Raw genomic sequence first — 23,816 nt, 5'->3', positions numbered from 1 at the left:
GGTCAAAACTATATATTGCAATTCTCCCAGGAGTAAATAGTTTTTAAAATTTTCAAGGCAATTGTAAACACTTTTGAGTCATATAAGTGCCCATGTAAAAGTAAGACAATAATATAAGAGTGAGCCCAAGTAAATGGCAGAACTGGGAAGAGTGAAAGAACATCTAAGATGAAACTTGCGGGTGTTCTGATCAAATGAAAATGTGACGCAAATTTGGCATTCTCATTATGTATTTCAATATTATCCTTTTTTTCTCTCTTTCAAAGTACCACTTCTATTACTTTAACCAGGTGGAAATTTTCCACCCTCAATAATTGGAATGCAAATATTCATTGATATGCGTGCATTTTGGAAAAAGAATTTGAAATGATCCTTCATGAAACAAATGGCTGTACGCCATTTCATTCAACCTACGGATTCCAGTAAATTATAATATATCCAGTAAGACCCAAAGCAATTTTACACATCCTCCTGTGAATTGCTGTGACAATCATTGTTTCTAGTTTTATTAAGTTTGTGAGCATCCGTCATATCAATACCAAAGTAAAGGTGACCAACCCTAGATAAAGAATTTATCTGTGCTATGCGTTGACAATCAATATATTACTTTTACCTCTGAAATTTCATTGATTTTTCTTTTTACTCAATCCACGAACGTTTTCGTGGATAAAAACTTCCACGAACATTTTCGTGGATAAAAACTGACTTATACTTTTCATGCTAGCAAATTCTGTTAATGTGAAGTCATGTTTGAACACAATGTCAAATACGTTCCAGCAACACTGCTAATCACTTCAAATTTCTGCACAAACATCCAGAAAAGTTTCACCTCAGAACTTTCTGTATGTATAATAAACACCTTGGTACGATTCACTCTGTAACATAATTTACACAGTGAAACAGGAAAACCCATAACATGATGAACCAATACGATGGTCCCTTCAGTCTGTTGAAAAACACTTCAGAGCAATCATTTGATATGTTAGTTATAATGAACAGCAAGTGAAACATTTGAGTCAATTACCATCTTTTGGGGAAAATTGAGCAGTATGCAACCAACATTGAACATTGCATAAATAAAATGCTTTGTAAATTCACACAATCCTATTGAACCTTCCCCCCCCCCCCCCCCCCCCCCTAATCCAACAAACAAATCAGTAAATGTATCTGGTACACCATCATGTGGTTTTGAAAAGTAAAACGCTGCAACATTGAACCATATATTGTCAGATGTTTGATAATGAGATTATAAATAGATCAAAGTGGACGTCACTCCGCCATTTGTTATTGTTTTTTGCCATCCGCATTATGAGGAATTCTAACTAAACTGTATTAACCAGACTATATGTTTTGTTTGTTTTTTTTTGAAACACATTTAGGTTATATCAGCGCCAGTAAAAAGGAATAAAATGGGATAGTAAAAAAAGTTCTAGAATTACAATTAAAGCACCCAAGAAAAAGTAAGACAAAGGGGAACTGGGAACAAATAGGGATCAGATGTAGATTCCAAGAGCATACCACCAATGTACTTAGTTTGAGATCACATATAAGTCTCATCCGGACACAAGCACAAAATCCAACAAAGAGGAACACACTCTAATGCTTCCACTATACATTAAAAATGACAAATATAATAATACATAACAGAGAGGTGATTTACAAGGAAAAAAATATCATCTCCCAAAACAATAACTATGCATTTGACTGTTTCCCTCCCAGCCAGGACTCCCAACCAGGGACAGGAAAAAAACCAAGTAACCTCATTCCAAGACAAAGACAGAAAGCATGTTGGAAAACAGATATAAGGGGATAGAAGACACAGTATGTATCTCCCTGCCCACTATGGGAGGTCAGGATCCCCACCCAGAACCAGAGTTCAAGATTACACATAGTTTTGTGTGTTTGTCCGTTATATTTCCGAATGGCTTCTGAGCCAAGAGCATACTATTTATATTCATGGGTTGTCCATAGTTTTCATCCGCAATGACAGGGGGGGGGGGAGAGAGAGAATGGACAGAGGGATGTAAATGACCTTGGAATAACAAGCTACTTTGGCTGATGTACAATTACACAGAACTTGATGTTTTCTTTGTAATAAAAGACCAACAATTGCAGAGTTGCTGAAGACGCCTTTTTCAAATTTGATTATGAATTACTTGGCTATTTAGATGTTTTTTTCTCTCCCTCAACTCTGATCATTTGATGAACAGTCAACAGAATTATATATCATCCAGTAATACTCTATCTGAGTCAGTCGTTTTGTTTGAAGAAGAGGAGACCATACATTTATGCTGATAAATTCATTGATTTCATCTAAATTTGATTATTCTAACGCTAAAAAAGTCAAACAAAATGAAGCAGCCAAGTAGAACAGCAACTGCGCTAGTTCTGTGAGAAAACCTTCAGTGACTGCCTTTCAATGAAATAAGAAAAAATGATCATGTGATATTGTTTGATCATCTAAATTATATTCTAACTTGTAAAAGTCAACAATGAAGCAGCAGTAGACGCACTGCGTATTTTTGAGAAAACTTCAGTGTGCTTCAATGAAAATAAGTAAAAAAAAATTGTCATGTATACTGTTGTCTAAAAGTCAGAGCAATCCGATTGTCATAAATACACCATTAATTTGATATTACGGCGCCCTATAAAAAATCTTATATCACTTTCAAGCCATAGCACTTGAATAAAGCCTAAAATGAAATTGAAAATGGGCGAGCAGTCTTTTCCTACTTTTCTCCATCTCACTGAACATATCACACACCTGACTCTTTCTAGTTTAACTTGAAAACCTTTTTTAAAAGTAATATTATGAAACTCTTTTTCTCTATGTATACGATTAATGCTCATGGATAATGTAAAGCACATTGAGCATGATTGACATGGGTAAGTCAATATAAAAACTTATGATTTCATAGCGCTGACAAGCCATAACACAGAGAAAAGGGAAAAGAAGTACCAAGTCACATTATATTGTGACATATAATCCTGTTAAGAGGCTGGTTTGTAAGCAAAGCTTGAACAGCTAGTCTGTCAACTTGAAACTTTTAAAAGAGTATGCTTGGAACCATGTCAACTTTGTACCTAAGCAACTTGAAAGCCAAACACTTTTCAAACTCCCCTTCTTTCGGAGTTAACCTGGAGTAAGAAAACTAAAACCAGCATTCCCAAACCAACTTTTTATGAAAGCAACTTGAGAGATGTAAAAGCTAGAGGTACCTATATGAGCCAATAAAATGAGAGAAAAATAAAGTGAGTAAATTTGACTCATATAAAAGGGAGTAGCACAAAACAATGATTCGGCCCTTGGCCTTCATTAGGAGGCAAACAACAAGATACAAAAATATACGAGTACAAAACAAACAAACAAAATCACTTTTTTTTTCATTGTTCCCACATTTAACAAAATGTATCCATTTATTTTCGAGTCTTGTTGATTGTCACCTGTTTTGTGTCGTTTCCTTTTATATGGGTCACATTTACTCACTTTTTCTCTCTCCAAATTAGAGATTTACTTTCACACAAAAAATGCTTCAAACTTCGCTAGTCCCTCTTCTTTCTGTACATGGAGATGAAAACATTTAACAATACAGATAAGAGCATTTTGCCACGAGAGCCTTGTAGAAATACAATATCTTTAGAACTGAAAACCAGTTTAGGATCAACAAAATTTAACTTTGGATGATGAATAACAAATCTCCACACACTTTTGAATCCGTGTTTACGAAAATGACGTACTGCTTAGTTGTGTCAAATACCTGTTTCCCTTTTGTTTGCGCATTTAATGATTTAATCTCAACAAAACACTGGTAAATCATTTGCTTGTGTCATGGGACATGATATGAATTAATACATACTAAATGCTTGGAGACGTGTCTTTTGACAAATTAATGCTACACTTCCCTCTGATAACACCGCAGATGCTTTGCACTAAATCAATAAGGAGGGAAAAATAAACCCTTTTTAAATTGTGTTCAGCAGACCTGCTGACTTGAAAGTTTAAAAATGTGTAGTTTTCAAGGTAAAAAGAGAAGTAACCTTAATTGACATTGTCATAATAATGACAATTATACATAAAAAACCTGAAAGCAAGTGTTTTGGCATCAAGCTTTCCACTTCAACATTGATGTAGGGTCAAATATGTTTATATACAAATCTGCAGTTGGAGTAACAAATTTCAAGAACTACAAATTGTACGTAGTATGAGACAGGATAGGCCCATAGAATTCTTATGACTAAAAGTCATACAATTTTCATTTAACAACATTTGGATGACCATGTATGAATTTGATATGTGTGTAAATGTAAAACCAGTGCTTCCAACACCAAAATCTAAAAAAGTAAGGTAATTTGACGTAGGTAGGCAGAATCCCGGGAATCCAGGGGTGAGCACCGAAGAATCTTTTAAATATCTCTTTAAGGGGTCAAAAAATATATGTTCAAAGGAACTAGCAGACAATAACTATCTATGACCTGTCTTTTTTAATCAAACTTTAGTGGCATAAAAAAAACCCCATGATACTTAAATTAAAAGAGTTTTGAAGACAGGAAGAGAGTGAGAACAAATAAAAGTCTTCAGAGGGTGAGACAGCGATAGACAGACAACTAGCTACAAACACTCCTGGACTAAGTCATCAAATACCAATATGTAAGTGTGTTTTGTGTTAAAAACACTCTGGTTTGATTTTTATGAGTCAAAATACGATCTTATCGACTTTGCATCATGGCATGACTAGGTGAGTTGTCATTCATCAAGACAACACAATGGCAGAAAAATTGGGCAGTAGAACTATTGAAAAAGTGTAAAAAGCATTTGTAAATGATTAAAACCATTACTATCAATGTTATACGTCTACAACTTTAAAAGCTTTTATGCTCCTGCCTGTGTGTGTGTAGGGATATGTGGAGGTGGGTAAGAGAGAGTATGTTTGTTTTTTTCTAAACTGTTATGAAACGTCATCTTCCTTTAGATATTTATATCATTTATCATTTTGATGTTTACATATTTTATGAATGCATTTTAGTCTATCTATGTATTGTATTTTTTATTTCAAACACGGTAAACCAAATGACATTTAAGATTATATTATTATTATTATCCCTCCACCTTTCAGAAGAGACAACACGATACCTTGGCCATGCCAATGATTAATATAAAATTCAGTGGAGTCCACGTAAAGTCAACACTCTTGAATTGAACTTCTGTGTAAAGTCAACACCTCTTGTTGGACCTTAAATTTTCTGTGGTTAAAGTGTGTTCCATTGATAATGGATAACGTCAACCCCATTGATACCAAATCAATCAAATCAAAGCCATGAGTCTTTCAAAACCGCATACTTAATAAAATCATCGTACAGATGTCATTTGCAAGCCGTTATTTGACAGCTGTTTAGATTTTTTGGTGTTGTCATACGAGAGATAAGTGAGATGAGTATTATAAAAAAAGAAAAAAAAAAGAGAGAGAGAGAGAGAGAGAGAGAGAACAATGTTCATAGCATGATCAATGGTTTGACTCAACCTTCCTGACACCGGCCAAATAACTAGAAATGCCTTTGGCTGTTCTGCAGCCTTATTCACCTTCACTAAGTGAAATGATATTATATACCCAATAATTGTAATTTGAAGGCAACATTTTGCTGTATCAGCCACATGATTAAGTTCCAAGAATGAATTACAAAATGCGTTGGGATCTTGACCAATATTGAAATCCCAATCCTTAACCATTAGGTGCACGACTTCAAGAAAAATCAATATCATTCAAAAGCCCCAAAAGCTTTATAACTACACTGATATTACCAAATAATATTCAACTAACCGTACTTCTATCAAGGCACAAGTATTGCTGACCACAAATTGGTTTAACTAGGACATTAAAAAAAAAAAACCAAGAACAAAATCCCTTTAACAACTCATTAAACTTTCTCAAGCCTATGTTAAGTCTAACCGGCATATCTTTTTAAAGAAAAACAAAACACCAAAGCATTTGAAATAGAAAACCAGGCATCAAACAAGCCATACAAGACCTTCAAAAGTCATGCATGTATGTATGAGATGGGCCTGTGCACTTACCACCCCTATCTCCAAATTTGTTGTTGTAACCACCACCGCCGCCACGACCGCCGCTGGAATGGATCAATATATGACAGGATGAGCAAACCTCTCAAACACCCCTTCTACTTTAGTCTTCTTCTTCTTCATCATCAAGGCTCCTGTTTGTGTGGGATCTTGTGTAAACTTCCGGGTAATAACGGATGGGTGTTGGAAGTTTGCTCACCAATTTCAAAAAAAATAATAATAGGAGCAAAAAAACCCTAGAAAACTATCCCTCCATATTACAACTAAAAGTAAATTGATTTTTATTACACTTTGGGTAAGGTTTAGGTTTTAGAACTGAAGTTACCCATGCCATAAGTCAATATTAGGCACCAATGAGATTTTGAAATGTTAACTTCGCCTCCCATTCAAATTATCATTTGTTATGAGAGGAACAAATTCTCACTTCTATAAAGTTTTTCTTTAGTTTTTATTTTTTTTTTATTTTGGTGAAAGTAAAGGAAATATGAGAAGAAGAAAAAACTCCACCCAAATGAGAAAACTGAACTCCAATAATCGGATATTTTTGTTACATACTTTTGGGTTGTTTTATTTTTATCTTTTTGTAATTTCATTTTTTTTCTTTTGTAAACTTTGTTTTTGTATACTTATACATTATGGGTGACAATGTCACATGATCCACAGCAAAACCTTTATCTTGTATCCACCAATGTTCATAGCATGATCAATGGTTTGACTCAACCTTCCTGACACCGGCCAAATAACTAGAAATGCCTTTGGCTGTTCTGTAGCCTTATTCACCTTCACTTAGTGAAATGATATTATATACCCAATAATTGTAATTTGAAGACAAATAAACCAGCTTGTCCTTTCAACTGAAAGGTAACCTTATATTCAAACCCTATTTCAATTTTAGAATAGTCAATATAAATACACTTGCTTTAGAGGAAAGAACCAAAGTACGTCTGTAATTACACTTTTTAAATATCAACACAAAACCGATGTATTACGCAACCCCTATTCAACGAATAAACCAAATATCATGTAACTCCCAAAGGAAAAAATAAAGGGGGGAAATCAGGATTGTTAGAAAATGTGAGATCTGGTAAGGATAAAATTCATATTATAGCATGAAATCAAAACAACATGTGGTAACTTTCTTATACTCAACACAAATATCCTCCACTTAATGACTAAAAAAGTTAAGAAAAAAAAAAGAGAATTAAAATTCATACCACCATGCTTTGCTTTTTTTCTTCTTTTTTTCACCAAATCACTCTTGAGATAAAACTTCGTTTTTCTGTTTTAAATATATTTTGTAATGTAGCACTATAAACAATTATCTATATAAATATCTATATATACCTATCCTATTTACACGCCGTGTGCAAGAGCTGCCAAATACCCATGACATAAAACAGGTCTCCGAGAGTGATATATAAATATATCGTTATCAGTTGTGATGTTTTCAAGTCACAACACAACTTGGTAGTATGACACCATCCCCTACCACATACTTTGAATGCATTGAACATTCCTAAAACCTGGCTGGAAAAACCTGGCCAGCCCACTAAAATGTAAACATTTTTTTTTTCAAATGTGATTTTTCCTGTACACAACCCAATATACATTTGTATGCATTTCAATCCACATGTTTTATAAGTATGTCAAACACAAAACCAGTGTTATCATCGTTTAAGATTTGTTTGTGAAATATCATCATGTAACCCCTGCAGAGTGTATGTAGATTTTGCACCCATTGACAAAGGTTTTGAAGTAATACAAAACAATTGTTAAAACATTGGTTCAATCCACGAGTTGTCATTCGTTTTCTTGTCTTCCAACGCTCCACACCAAAAATGTTCATTCTGAGTAGTAATTGAATCATTATTCAATTGGCTGGCACCCTTGTTGGCAAGGTAAAAGATTTCAAAATGAAGCAAAAATAGGTCACTTACCCAAATCCACTTTCTCCTCTGTCAGATCCCCCACGGCCACCAGAACCTAGTGAATGGAAATATCAATCAATTATAATTCGTGCACTTGCTCTAACATTGCAACAACTGATATGTACACAGCAAAATTAGAATTTGAACCAGGATTTAAGCAACTTTTAATTAAGACGATGCAGAACAAACTTTCATGTAGAAAGCCTTGAATGCTAATATGGCAGCCCCTATCCAGCCACCTTTCTTGGCCAATGACTTGACGTACACATAAACTGCAATATTGAATTACTGAGCCTTCAGACAAAAGATCAAAAGAATGGAAGGCAGCAATAAAGAACTGAACAGATGTGTGACTATGAAATTCATTACTTTCCAAATTGTGTACAAAATCTAATATTTCCAAACTAACTTTTGAATGGAATCATCATGACAAATTGAGGAGCAGGCACCAGCGTGAGACACAGATCAGAAAAATTGTGTATGAAACATTGCCAAAGCAAGAAAAAAAATCCCCAAAATCAGCCCCTCGTGTCGAGGCAGGCTGATTTTTTTGGATGTTTTTTCTTCTTTCTTGCTTTGGCACTGTTTCACACACACTCTTTCTGATCTTCATTTTAATATAATCATATATCACTTCCCTTAGACAAACAAAAAGGCATATTACTTACGGTCTCCACCATATCCTCCACCGCCACCACCACCACGACCGCCTCCAGGTCTTCCTCTACTACCTCCTCCATAACCTCCAGGGTTGTCATAACCTCCACCGGCAGCACCACCGCCATAGCCACCACCACCAGCACCTCCACCACCACCTCCTCCATAGCCGCCCTGAAACAAGAAATTCAAAATAATAAAATGATGGAAAATGTAATAAAAAATTGCATGTGAAGTAAATATGATAAAATATAACATATCCCATAAGTGAGTCAAACATAACATCTCAATGAGTAGAATACAACTACTGAGAAAAGAAATAACAAATATTTTTCAGCTTATCACCTTAATTATAAAATAAATCACTATAAATCAGTCTTGGTGATAAATTAGTGTTATCAACTGGAACCAGAACAGAACTAAGAGCACTTACCTGACCTCCATAACCACCACTTCCAGCATCAGCGGGTGGGTTATTATACCCTCCCTGATCATAACCACCTGGAAAGGGAATTGAAAAACCAAATTCAAATAGTTTTTTAAATTTAAGGGGAGGACTAAAGAAAGACAGAAAGAAAGAAAATAAAACAAAACAGGTATAAACAATATGGTCCAGAGAGAGAGGTGGGTCACTCTTGTTGAATCTTTTATACAAACTGTATCTGTTGTTTGTGTGGCTATGTGGTTCTTTCAGTTTTCTGTGCGTGATTTTATTGATTTTGTTGAATGATATATATGAACGCATGTGCATATACGTGTAAGCGCTTCCGAGCACTTTGGATGGAAAGGGGTGCTATAGAAATTACACATTATTATCTGCTTTCTACATTTTACACAGGAAGCTAATCCATCTTAAAGAGTTTTTAACTTATGCAAATAACGATCATCCATTCCCTGTTGATAACTGTTTAGCTCTCATCTGCAAATCCTTGCTGAAGCAAATATAGCCACCTAAGAGCTTATGTTAATGATCTGACAAAAGTAGATAAAGGGTAATTTTACATGTGACAAAAAGGTACCCGATACTTTACTGTGTACGAGACAATTTTAGTTTTGTTTAGAGAATATAGTGATGCTGATATATATATATATATATATATATATATATATATATATATATATATATATATATATATATATATATATATATATATATATATTTACCACTCTGTCCATATTGTTGATGTTGCTGCTGGCCTCCATACCCACCAGAAGCTTCTGCTTGCTGTCCATAGCCTCCATAACTGTGTTGACCTCCAGCCGTGCCACCTGTTTTTTAAAAAATGTTTTAAGACGAAGATGCAAACGACTACATAATATAATTGTCCTCAAAATAGTGCTAAAATAAACTGCTGTCTTAAAACAAAAGACTAAGTGCCTACAAATTGCGAGTCGGTAAAGATTGTCTTTCTCCTTAAAATGACAGATGAGATCAATTAAGAGATAGAAGGGATTGAATTAAATATGTTATTTTAAGCAAAGCTTTGTAATTGTGATTAGTAGGATCAGCAAAAGAAAAAAAAATAAACAACGTCAAAGGGGAAACAAATTTTAATAAAACTCCAAAATCAAATGATTGGAGGAGCAAATGCATGCCTAAAAATATCTAACTCTCCTTTCAATTGAATGAAGTGTGCTGGTAACTGATGTCAAAAAATGAAAGTCGTATAGATATTAAATTGTATCAATTTTTTAAAATCATAGGTAAAAAAATTCTTAATTTTGAACGTCAATTGACTATACAATAAATCCAATACATTATTTGCACATCATTTTCCATGAAAAAAAATAATTAATCTGAGAAATACCACAGAAACAGATCACAATTTCAAAATTGAGTACCACTGCTGCTGTAAAGAGGGCCTGAAACAAAACAAAACCTCCTTACCTTGAGCACCTCCATATTGAGCCTGCTGAGTCTGTCCCTGTCCTCCAGCACCATATGCATTTGGGTCATACCCCGCATAGGCATTCTGTGCCTGTGCCTGTGCCTGGGGTGCTTGCTGCAAAACAAAATATATATTTTAACATGTCAGACTAATTCTCACACTTGAGAGGGTTCAATTAGTATTAATCACAGAAGAAAGCATATTGTAGACTTGAATATTCTGTTGAAAATTGCCATCTTGGTCTCATTTTATTTTCAAATTTAAGTTTCATATTCTTCTTCTTGCAGTTCGATAAACAAAAGAAACATTTAAAAAAAAAAAGAAACACTAATATCAATATTTATTCTTTTTTTTCTTTCAAATCAGTTTTTAAAACAGGATTTTGTTTTTGATCTGTCTACATAAGATATTTGGGTTTTTATATAATTTTCAAATCTCAAGATCTGTCTCCATGGAATTCCTTGCAATGCCTTTGTCCGCAGTGAAGAAAAATAAAATTGGGTCTTGGAACTCATGACTCGTAGTGTCTAAGAAAATCATAGTTAAAACCCTTTGGAATTACCAAATGCTAATTTTAAAAAACAATAATAATCTAACACAGACTAATAATTTTTCATTGCTTACCAGATTCTGCTGTTGCCCATACTGGTAAGAGGTATCAGCTCCACCATAGTTAGCATAATTGTATCTAAAAATAAACATTTTAAAATAAAAATTAAAACAAAACAAAAAATGAAGAAAATTGCAACTTCACAGATCTACCATTTAATCTTATCATTATATACAGATATCGTGTCATTTGGGTTGACACAAGATTTTTTAAAATTTGGAATTTTTCTAGATGTGTTCTTTAAAAAAATAAAAATAAATTTAAAAAAAAAGAAAAAAAAAAGAAAAGAAAAGAAAAAAGGAGAGAAGGAAGGAAAAAAACAAAACAATAAAATTACTCTCCCATTCTGATTCGATAAGATCATAGCATTTATCCTATCCAAATTAATAATAATAATAATAGACGCTTATGCCAAAGCATTGAAGCACTTCACATTGACCATCAGTAAAAACATAACATACTGCAGATTTGGACATATGAATACAAGCTCACAAGCATCCACAAAGAAAGGTTTAAAAAAATAAATTATGAAAATAATTTCAAGATTCGTGTCAGAAAATTGGAATAATACATCAAATGACCTTAACAGAGACACTCACCCTACTTGTCCTCCACCTCCACCAGCTCCTTGATTGTAGGATCCATATTCTGTGAACGAATAGAAAAAATTATCAAAAATATAAAATATGGTGAAGGAAAATTTTGTATCACTCACCCAAATCCCCAAACCTTCGGTAAATCATAACAGAAAATTAAATCCTACCTTTAAAAACAAATCACATTTGGAAAAGCATTTCCATTATTGCTTTTATCCAAAAAAAAAAAGTGAGGAAATTTTTTTTCTATAACAGTTAGTTATAGGTAGTAGAAAAGGTCTTAGTGTCGTTATATTTTCAATTAGGATTAGTTAAATGGTTGGCTACTAGGTTTTTTGTTTTCTTTTCGAGTTAGTTAAAGGAATTGAAGACGTTAATCGGACCACCATTTTCTGGTGGCTTCGGCTATTCGGACTTGAGTCTGAATAGTCTCCCGTGGCTATTCGGACTCCAATCTCAAAGCGCATGTGCAAGCAACAGGTTAATTGGACTCAATATTCTTCCATGGCAGTATAGTTTGTTTGTTTTTTAAATATTTTTTTTTAAATACTGATAATTAAGTAGAATTGATGCCAATCAAAAATCAAAACAACAACCATAGTAACTTTATTTGATAAGAAAGACAAAATCATTGATCCAAAGTAACAAAGTAAATTAAAGTAACTGCGGTCTAAAGGAAAAGCACAACGCGATGTCCAAAGAAAATCTACAGCCCGAAGCAGAGGTTATGAGACTCATGAGTCATTTTCACATGAGCAAAACAGAATTTCTTCTGAAGTCTTCTGTTTCTTTATCAGTTCTGCCCACTGCCATACTGTGTTTAAACTTTATCAAAGTAATCAAAGTGCCTAGTGGCAGTGGTGGAAAAGCCAGCTGCTGGCAGCTTCTCCCACAGTTTCGGGGAGTCGATGTCCCCACTCCCTCGAGGGATTGAATTAGTCCAAACCGACTTCCATTCCATCTCATATAATTGAGCTTTTATATAGCGCAATATCCACTAAACTAAACGTGCTCAAATTCAAAGTGCCTTACTTTAATTTAAATTTTAAATAGTCAATTGCCAACAGCAACACTTTATTAACACATGCAGGTCAGGGGGGGGGGAATAAAATGATGATGATGTCTATTAGTAGGCGATATTTCGGGAGGCCTTCCGAAAGCTCCTACATTCCCAGTATTCTTTTTTTTTTTTACAATGTTCAAGTTCAGGGGTTTTGTGAGGGGGAAATTTTTTTTATAATCATAATGTTCTAGTAGTGTAGTAGGGGGGGAAGACTTTAAAGTTCCCCCCTCCCAAACCCCTTACTAATACTAGGAATCAACTACTCTATGAACTCTATGCGCCCAGTAGGGCCTGGCAGGGCAAGGCTCGGACTCGAACCCAGGACCAGGACCTTCCGATACGAAGAAGAATATCTTCTTACAAGACCACATTGCCGCAGGACATACAAGTAGGCACAAAGTAGCTCTCGCGAGTTGAAAACAGGCGAGGAATTCTATTTCCGTTTTTGAGGGGAAAAAATTTAGGAGTGAGTTTAAAATGGTCATTCTTTCTCGGTGGAATGAAATGGCATGTATTATATATCATTGGAAAGGGCATAAAATTCTACATACAATGATGCTAAAATTATTATCGTCCTATATCATGATTTTGAGACATCTTTGCGTAAAGAGAGTATATGTGGTTAAACGCTTAAAACTTTTAAACCAGAGATGGTCCTTCTTAATAAAAAAAAGTCCTTCTGAGATACATATTAAAGTAGCTTCTCTAAAAATTTCAGAGCAAAATATGTTTGCACTCAAAAGTTAGAGCTCCCCAAAAAACAGTTATTGGCCTCGATTGTTTACAGAAACTGCCATTTTCTTGAACTGATTCACTTCCTGTCGTCTGCTGCGTTTGAGAGATAACTTCGTCAATCCACATCAAAACTTTACATCTTTATATCTTACATATTCCATTTATGGAAGTTATTTTTGTTTTAAATTATTCAACTAATTGGCGTTTTCATGTCCATGCATTCATTATATAATTTACAATTCTCTTCCTTTTTTTCCGATTGATTTTTCACTGTTGATTTTGACGTTTTTCATCCTTTGACGGACATCTGTCCAATTTAGGGGAACGGGGGAGCGAAAGTTTTTAAAATCACTTATTTTCAATCATTTTAAACACTAATACACCACCTCAAACATTTATCAGTCCATATCTGCTTTTATGAGGTCTATTTTCATTTTGAAAAGTTCAAAGTCAAAGCGAACAACTAAATGAAAACGACACCGATTCAGTGGTGTATTTGGTCTGACTTCTATCTACATGTGAATAAATATTTAATTGTCGACTTTTCCAAAATTCCAATAGGTCATTCATTTGCATGTCGTGATCTATTTTTCCTTGATTTCAGCTGTTTCAGCTCTAAACTATACCTTTCTCTCTAAATAAATAATTATTTTTCTGTTTGCAATGTACTACAGAGATGTTGAATTACCACATGTAAAAATTTCAAAGTTGTATCTGAAGCCGTTTCTGAATTATACTTGATTATCCATTGGGTTGCTGTGTTTTGGTCACATAGGCCTATTTTCCTAAGTAAGCTTCTATAGAGATTTTTCACCACATAAAAGGGTCATAATTTTTTAACTAGTTGAGATAGAGCGATAATTTTTTCACTTTAGAAAATGATTCACTCTCCTTTATTTTTCTACGCTAAATTAACACCGATATCACTATTTTGAAAAAGGCTGCCTCTATTCTCACCCCCGGGATGAGAATAGAAAAGCGATCGAGCTCACACCCCCGGGATGAGAATAGAGGTAGTTGCCCCTTCTCGCTATTCTCACCCCTGTAACCAACAGGTAGGGAGGGTGCCCCGTCCCTTCTCGCTATTGGTCAGATTCAGCGTGGGTTACGCAACTGGATGCGTGGGTTGACGGAGGCAGGAAGCAATAACAAACCCACATGGTTGCCATTACCTCCACCATCATTCTCGCTCACGGTTTGTGGAAAGCACTTCATTACAGGCACGTAATAGTGAATCTAGTTTTTGTTTTGAACATTTCTATTATTATTCTTTGTAAATTGACCCATATTAAAAGAAACATACAAACAAAAAAGGCATGACCAGTCACTAACAATGCCGTGTAGTGTGTAGACAGTAACACAGTACGGTGAACATGACTGACACTGACATTGGGGTCGGAATGTCGGAACCCATGAGTCGTTCGCAACTCTGCCTCACGTATTCATTTAATCAGTCAATTTAATTTTTATTAAGCTTGCGTAAAACATACAAACAAAAAAGACATGACCAGTCACTAACAATGCAGTGTAGTGTGTAGACAGTAACACGGTACGGTGAACATGAATGACACTGGGATCGGAATGTCGGAACCCAGTAGTCGTTCGCAACTCAGCCTCGCGTACTCATTTAATCAGTCAATTTAATTTTCATTTAGCTTGCCTATTCTTCAAGTTTATGTTATATTCACCTTTTCTATTTAAAAAGGGTAATCCAAACAGACCATAAACGATTTTATAATAAGCCGACTTCAACTTCCATCACACACGAACTTATTTTGGGTGTTTTTTTTTTTAACCAAACCGTTTGACTCAAATTAAAGCTTCGGCATTGGATAAGGAGCGAGGTCCCTGTTGCCATCTTGCTTAGTTTATACAGAGACTGGGTTGCCACCTTGGCTGTTCTTGATAAATAGTAAAATAGTACAACCTTGTGCAATATGAGAGAGAGAAATTTTGAACAAAAAACGAATCTCTCTCTCATCTCTCCCCTCTCTCTCTCTCTCTCTCTCTCTCTCTCTCTCTCTCTCTTCCTATTTCATCTGTCACACTGTTTGACAATCTTCATCACCTGGCTCACTTGTACTTGTAATATCGGGTGTGAGGTAAAATTTTGAACAATTATTATTATTTATAAAATGCAGAATCTTTTCAAATAAACGGATAAAATAGAGATTAATTCTAATCGAACAGTGGAACACAAAGGCAGAATTTGCGAACAATCTAACACATAAGTGTCGTGGTCTTATTTATAAAATGCAGAAACTTTGCAAATAAACGGATAGACTAGATGTTATTTCGATTCGAAAAGTGGAACACAATAGGAAAATTTGCGAATACCCAGTCCAGACATAAGCGTTATGGTCTTATTTATAAAGTGCAGAATCTTTGCAAATAAACGGATAAAATAGAGATTAATTCGATTCGAAAAGTGGAACACATAAGCAGAATTTGCGAATGCCCGGTCCAGACATAAGCGTTATGGTCTTATTTATAAAGTGCAGAAACTTTGCAAATAAACGGATAGACTAGATGTTATTTCGATTCGAAAAGTGGAACACAATAGGAAAATTGGCGAATACCCAGTCCAGACATAAGCGTTATGGTCTTATTTATAAAGTGCAGAATCTTTTCAAATAAACGGATAAAATAGAGATTAATTCTAATCGAACAGTGGAACACAAAGGCAGAATTTGCGAACAATCTAACACATAAGTGTCGTGGTCTTATTTATAAAATGCAGAAACTTTGCAAATAAACGGATAAAATAGAGATTAATTCGATTCGAAAAGTGGAACACATAAGCAGAATTTGCGAATGCCCGGTCCAGACATAAGCGTTATGGTCTTATTTATAAAGTGCAGAAACTTTGCAAATAAACGGATAGACTAGATGTTATTTCGATTCGAAAAGTGGAACACAATAGGAAAATTTGCGAATACCCAGTCCAGACATAAGCGTTATGGTCTTATTTATAAAGTGCAGAAACTTTGCAAATAAACGGATAAAATAGAGATTAATTCGATTCGAAAGTGGAATGCAAATGCAGAAGTTCTGAATACCCGGTCCAGACATAAGCGTTATGGTCTTATTTATAAAGTGCAGAAACTTTGCAAATAAACGGATAAGATAGAGATTAATTCGATTCGAAAGTGGAATGCAAATGCAGAAGTTGTGAATACCCGGTCCAGGCATAAGCGTCATGGTCGTATTTATAAAGTGCAGAAACTTTGCAAATAAACGGATAAAATAGAGATTAATTCGATTCGAAAAGTGGAACACATAAGCAGAATTTGCGAATGCCCGGTCCAGACATAAGCGTTATGGTCTTATTTATAAAGTGCAGAAACTTTGCAAATAAACGGATAGACTAGATGTTATTTCGATTCGAAAAGTGGAACACAATAGGAAAATTTGCGAATACCCAGTCCAGACATAAGCGTTATGGTCTTATTTATAAAGTGCAGAAACTTTGCAAATAAACGGATAAGATAGAGATTAATTCGATTCGAAAGTGGAATGCAAATGCAGAAGTTGTGAATACCCGGTCCAGACATAAGCGTTATGGTCTTATTTATAAAGTGCAGAAACTTTGCAAATAAACGGATAAGATAGAGATTAATTCGATTCGAAAGTGGAATGCAAATGCAGAAGTTGTGAATACCCGGTCCAGGCATAAGCGTCATGGTCTTGTTTAAATGAAACAATGCAGTTTAAAAAAATTTATGGTCATTGAGTAATTAAGCTAAATATGCGGAGTTCAAATAGATAACTTGATCTGTGAAATTTTTTATAATTAGCTGTTTTTATTCTCCATCATTTAGATTATGTGATTAAGTTTATAATTGAAATACAAACTTTTTCTCACTTATCAATGTTTTGCAATAAAGGAGAGTGTGAGTGAACCTGTGCAAAGAAAATTATTTGATAGAGTGATATTTATCATGATTTTCAGTTTGTAGTTGAATTCTAGAATGGATTCTTTATAGTTCTCATTGATTGTATGTCAGTATGTCAGTCTTTAGGACACCGATTACCCTAATGCGGTCACAATTTACAATGTGACGGCCACAAGCCCGTTAAACGCAGAGTGGGGTATTGTTGTTTGCAAGTAATGCTATAGTTTTAATAGGATATCTGTCTCCTATTAAAATACATTCCTGTGTTGGATTTTGGATTAAATTCATGTCTTCTTCGGATTATGGGATATTTAATTTTCATGGATTGTGATTGTGATTTTCAAGACTTTTAATGTAAGTAAATGCCCAAATAGATATTTTTATTCATTTATTCTTTATTTTTATTTTTTTAGTTTTGTTTTGTTTTGTTTTGAAGCATTTATTATAAGAAATAATGTACATATGCACTTATACACCAAAGACTGCTTTCAACTGCTTATTATTATTATTATTATTATTATTATTATTATTATTATTAATATTATTATATAATAATAATAATAATAATAATAATAATAATAATAATAATAATAATAATAATAAGTGCATTGAGTGAAATCCCAATCACGGTTGCCCAAATAAAACTGGCGCTAGAATCCCGACTACCTGTCTAAACGAATGTTGTTTGTACGATACATACTAACTACACGTTCAATATCGGGGGCAGAAAATATGCGTTTGGTTTTATGAAATTAAAACAGTAGTCCCACATTGTTCTTTGATGTTATTTGTGGTTGCATTTGCTTTGAAACTTACACATTATATTGTGTTACATTGTTTACAAAATATTTCTGGTACTCGTATGCATGTGTAGTCAACGGTCAATCGTGTTCTTTATTATTTTATTATTAATTTTGGCTTGGCATCTTACATATGTGAATTTGACAGGTTGTTATGGATAGTAATTACTCGTATAACATTAAGTGATTTTTAAACATTTTTACGGCGTTTTAAATGTCTTTCTTGCATTCATTGCCGAGCACCTCCACTTTTCTGTTACTATTTTAACGATCAGCTGATTTTCTCTTGCCTCCCCTTTAATTTCGCGGACTTTTTTCAGAACGAGGCGTGGGAGTGGCTAATTCTCATCCCTATTAACCAACAGGTAGGGAGGGTAGCCTAGCCTAGCCCCCGTCCCTTCTCGCTATTCTCATCCCTGTGTAGGGTCAGCTTAGCACCCCCCCCTTCCTCGCCACTCTCACCTGATCACCAAATCTCTCCTGGTACTGGACGTAAGGAGGGTGAACTTATATGTCGTGTATTTATAATGTAGACTGGCTGGCTTGAGATATGGGAATCATTGTTGGAAATCTGTCTACGGGATTCTCTCTCTCTCTCTTCAAGCGAACTGGATTCGCCCAATTTCTAAGAATTGGACTTTTCCTTTTATGGGCATATTATTATTTTGTGTTGACTTAGCTGTCTCAATTTCTCCCTACGTTAGGTATTTTAACTTGTTTATATTTTCTCGCTCTCTCCCTCCCCCTACCCCAAACTTTATTTCTCTACATCTTATATATTGTTTGTATTTCCTTTCTCTCGTCCACTCAATATTTCATATCTCTCGCGCCTCTCCCCATCTCCCCTCTTTCTCTATTTTAATTTGTTGGTATTTTCTTCTTCTCTTTCTCCTCCACATTCTATTTCGTCTCCCTCCGGGTGGCGGCTAGGCTAGGCTACCTACCCTCCCTACCTGTTGGTTAACAGGGGTGAGAATAGCGAGAAGTGGCGAGGACCTCTATTCTCATCTCGAGGATGAGAGCTCGATCGATTCTTTATTCTCATCTAGGCACTTTGATAAAATTTTCAAACTCAAAATATCTTGATTTGACTCAGTTAGGGGGATGGGACTTGAAAAAACATAAAATTTGATACCTTATTTGTTTCTCTACGACCTACGGTTCCAGAGTTATTTATATTTTTCTACTGAAATTTTTTGTCAACTTTACAGAGAGAATCTGTGATCTCACTGCTGCCTCAAAACCAGCATCTCGCGGCGATCGGGAAATTTTGAGTCTTGCAGTCAACATGGCCCACTTATTGTTTTCAGTAATTTTGTTTCAATTGAAAAATAAATGGCAAGTGGTAGATATCATTTTAAAGGTCAGAAAATAAGCTTTATTTTCATATCAATCATTTTCATGTATGGAAAGTATGGAAAAAATTAATGATCAACGAAAATGGAAAAAAATATGAGGTTTTTGTCCTAAAAAGTGGGGTTGATGGCGGGAAAAATAAAATAATGAGCGAGTGTATCAATTTTGATGAAATTTGGCAGAGATATTCTTCAATAAATTGTCTATCGATGTATGAAGTATAATTAAAATGTATCCATAATTTTTAAAAAGTTGTTATAATTCAAAAATTTATAAATTTTTATTACATAAGTTTTCTGAGAAATACAATCAGGAATTGAGAATGAAATACACCGTTAGAAAGCTTGTTTTGTGCCCTTTATAATGATACCAAAATTAGTCACATAGTAGGCACTTCGATATCTCCCGATTCAGCGCTTACCCGATAGCCTCAGTTATCGCGTCAATCTTGCAACCAGATTTTGAGGCTGCTTTTTTGTGACCTCCAGTAAAAATTAGATTGCTCTTTCATTTGTGCATCAATTTTGATATTTTAGGTCTCATTTTGTGCAGGATGAATTTATTTATCGAGTGGTATCATTTTCGTTGAATTCCAAACAAGTTTTCTCTCTCTTTTTGTTATGTAAAAAATAGGTAAAAAGTAGCGGCCATTTACTAAGAGCTAAAAACGAGTACATATGAGATTTTTATTAGTACAACTAGGTTTGCATCTTAATCTTTAAATAAGACCCAATTCAGGTCTTAACTCGATGCGTAAAGTTGATTTTGAGATGCGTTAAAGAGGGTACCCTTATTTCAGCAGCAGCCATTTTGAATTTACGGGAGCTTTTACCCGAAATCGAAAGTAGATCCATTACCGGAAATGGATAAAATCTCTTTCTCTTTGTAATTTATTTCTATAAATAGCCCCCAGTCCTCTCTCTCTCTCTCTCTCTCATCCATTTCCTCTCTCTCTTTTCCTTCCTTCTGCTCTCTCTCTTCCAGTCCTCCTCTTTTCCTTCCTTCTGCTCTCTCTCTTCCAGTCCTCCTCCTTTCCTTCCTTCTGGCTATCTCATTTCCCTTTCACTTTTATTTTCTCTTCTCCATTCCTCTTTCCCCTCCCTTCACACTCATCTCCTCTTTCTTCTCCGTCTCCATTCCCCTCTCTTACCTACTCTCCCCCCCCCCCCCCCCCCAATCTAATTCACCACCTCCGTCTTTCTCCACTGTTCTTCCTCCTTCAGTCAGTCTTTTTCTCTTGTTCTCCCTCCAACTCCACCTCCTTCCTCCCTCATTCCTTCTCTCTCTCTCTCTCTCTCTCTCTCTCTCTCTCTCTCCTGGCTTAACTTTAAAATTATCACACACACAGAGGAAGAGTTTGACAAACTGTTTAGTGGATCCATAATTGATGTCTTTTTTTAGCAGAACAAAACTTTGACCTTAATATTGAGGACTAATTTCCATGATTATACATTAAAGTAAAAGCAATATTTGTCAAAGTGATGATGATAATAACAGTACTAATAATAATAATAAATTAACAAATAATGATGATGATAATAAAGATTTTGATAATGCTATGTAACTTTGTACAAATGATGGCCCACAATTTAATTTGTCATAGTTAACAATGCCCTTGTCTTCTGATGAATAATACAATACACATAAAATATATATAAATATGAAAAAAATACTATTAGAAATTTAAAAAAAAAACGGAGATTGAAATACATTTTTTGTATTTTACACAACTATATAGCACATTTCCATGAATTCACTTTACTTGATGTGCTATACGTTCCGCTTTTTCCCCTCAACAGGCTATATCAACCCTTATTCTTATCTTATACAGCATACGTCATCTGTTAGGCATACGTTTTGCTCAAACACTTTTATAAAGTCTATTGCATGCTGCCTATGGCCAGGCTCTTATTTACAGAAGTGTATGGACCTCATCCAAGGACACGCAGAGCACGTTTTGTAATTGTTGTCACCCATTTAGTCTATGATCACCCTCACCATTGCTTGACTTTCTTAATCAATGGTGCTGTAGAGTACCAATATATTTGGACATAGACAGCCACATGTGGCACTAAGGGGGCTTCTGAATTATTCTTTAGATTTGTGTAAAAAGCTAGTTGCCAGGGTGAAGGTGTTTATCAGATGGATTCGAACTCCAGACATTGTCTAACGATCAATCAAAGCCAATATAATACACTATATCATAGAAACTGAAAGGAGAACCTATAAACTATCTTTTATTTGCAGCCATAGAATTTATCTTGATATTCTTATATTATACCTGCTTGGGTAGTGTGCTTAAGATTACAAAATGACGATATTTTAGGTATTTTGAATGGCATTGTTTTGCGTTATATATAGCAATTTTTTTCTACTACTTTGAGTATTTGAACTTCTGTTCTTTCAATGAAACTTAAAATTTATCCTCGGTAGATTATGCTTCTCTTTTAGACATTTAATTTGATACCAATTTTATCAGTGTAGCATAAATAGGGACAAAGTTATCGTGAATCCAATTTCTTTGACGTTGGAGTGTGTTATGTAATGTTATGTAATCTGCTTTGTTTGTTAGGAAGAGGTGTCCAAAAATAATTAATGTCCATTGTTTTTAAGCTCACTACTTTTCTGAAGTTGTCTGCGAAAAAATAAATGAGCGAACTTTAACCTTATAAAAGTTATTGACATTTGAGTGCGAAATCAACCGTTTCTTGGTCACAAAGTTCAAGAATAAATTACAAAGTCAAAGGAATATAAGGCGCATTTTTCACCTAGTTATTGTTACATAACTTTTTAACTATTTATCCGATTTTCATGAAACTGGTACCATTGGAATTGTCATGCTGAGCTTGATCTTATGAGATAGATTTTGAAAAGATCCTTCAATTTTGAAAATTTTATCTAAGTCCCTACACATAGGTTTACAAATAACGCCATGGTGACCAACACAGTAAAGGGTCAAAAATAAAGTTCCAAAAAACGAGTTTCACCTTACAGTGAGCCTATCGGCGGCCACTGGACTGGAGTTATCAAAGTGCCTATCTCATCCCGGGGGTGAGAATAGTCACTTCGTTTGAAAAATTCTTGCAAGTGCCTAGAGAAGTAGCACAAGGGTTGCCGGGACTTATTTTGGCTCGAAAACAGGGGCACCGTCCGTTATGAGTATGAGTTATGCGCTTGAATTGAGAGGGCAGAGTCAGAGAGGTATCCCCATTGGCAGTAATAATTGAATTGAAGGTTGAAATAATGGCAGCGGGGGTGGGGGTTGCTCTGCGAACGAGTCTCCCATTCCCATACTTCACGTGTCGATCACCGCTCTAAATCTAAAACATTGACAGTAATCTTTTTTTAATTGAAAACCTACGTGCATCCGCCATTGTGGCAGCTTTTAAAGGTGAGAGTTAATTCAGGAATAAACTTCTATCATCAAATAGTTGAACAGTCTTTGTCTTTCCTTGTACACACGAGCCGACGCCGGAAGAAAGGAAAATTAATTAATCAAACATGGCGATTTTCAGTTTGCCAGGGTACAGAAATAATTTGTATTAAATGATTCAAAATAGATTTTACTGTTTCAGATCAGTAAAAGAATAGCAAAATGTGTACAAAATAATACATTCTATATAATAAATAGTTTAATATTACTCAGTTAATTATTTTTTCGAGCAATCATTTCGATATTAACATTATCATTGGCATAAAAGTTGGCGGAGATTGCTTCAGCTGAAAGCACCCTATCTGGTAAATTCGGCCTCGGTTTGAGTTCTTTTTTTTTTTTTCTTGAAATTCTTCTCGGATTTCCTTCCGTATTATTCCAATTTACAACCACAGTCCTGGCTCGAGTCGATAAAAACATCAGAATGTATTGACTTTTGCACAACATTCTCTGTGCATCAAAGACATGATGATAAAAATGGGATACTTTTTTTTTTTTACAAATTATAATTAATATTTTTGCACAACATATATGTGTTTCCGTAGTGTAGTGGTTATCACATCTGCCTAACACGCAGAAGGTCCTGGGTTCGAGCCCCAGCGGAAACAATTTTTTTTCTTCCTTTTTTCTTTTTTTTTCTTTTTATTCCTTCCCACAAGTTTTAAATTGACTTAGTCCATTCCCGTTGATTTTTATTTTATTTTATTTTTAAAAAAATGTTTTCCCTGATCGGAGGGAGGCGCTCAAATACCATACCTTTCTTCGTGCTATGTAACT

The 23,816-nt window shown here is 34.8% G+C and overlaps 1 protein-coding gene and 1 non-coding gene across 3 annotated transcripts in view; one reads left to right on the top strand and one right to left on the bottom strand.

Moving 5' to 3' along the window:
• Positions 1-23,111, bottom strand: part of LOC144968111 (uncharacterized) — a 32,480-nt gene extending 9,369 nt beyond the window's left edge. Inside the window, exons 1-9 of one of the 2 annotated variants that reach the window (XM_078906112.1) lie at positions 22,968-23,111; positions 11,760-11,808; positions 11,175-11,238; positions 10,550-10,664; positions 9,826-9,930; positions 9,095-9,162; positions 8,673-8,835; positions 8,014-8,059; positions 6,071-6,123 (exon numbers count right to left, since the gene is read on the bottom strand). In XM_078906112.1, the coding sequence (XP_078762238.1) occupies positions 6,071-6,123; positions 8,014-8,059; positions 8,673-8,835; positions 9,095-9,162; positions 9,826-9,930; positions 10,550-10,664; positions 11,175-11,238; positions 11,760-11,808; positions 22,968-22,980 (676 nt within the window). In that variant the 5' untranslated portion in view covers positions 22,981-23,111. Of the gene's footprint in view, positions 1-6,070; positions 6,124-8,013; positions 8,060-8,672; positions 8,836-9,094; positions 9,163-9,825; positions 9,931-10,549; positions 10,665-11,174; positions 11,239-11,759; positions 11,809-22,967 lie in introns of those variants that run through there. The other variant, XM_078906113.1, reaches the window with a different exon arrangement.
• A 463-nt stretch (positions 23,112-23,574) lies between these two features.
• Trnav-aac (transfer RNA valine (anticodon AAC)) lies at positions 23,575-23,647 on the top strand. Its single transcript has one exon. It is a non-coding gene; the product is annotated as a tRNA-Val (tRNA).
• Positions 23,648-23,816: the final 169 nt, after the last annotated feature.

The sequence above is a fragment of the Berghia stephanieae genome, chromosome 3 (genome assembly GCF_034508935.2).
Source record: "Berghia stephanieae isolate SIO BIC M18660-M18661 chromosome 3, UCSD_Bste_1.3, whole genome shotgun sequence".
NCBI classification, from domain to species: Eukaryota; Metazoa; Mollusca; class Gastropoda; order Nudibranchia; family Aeolidiidae; genus Berghia; species Berghia stephanieae.
The sequence above is the reverse complement of the archived record's forward strand: the minus strand, read 5'-3'. Positions and strand labels throughout refer to the sequence as shown.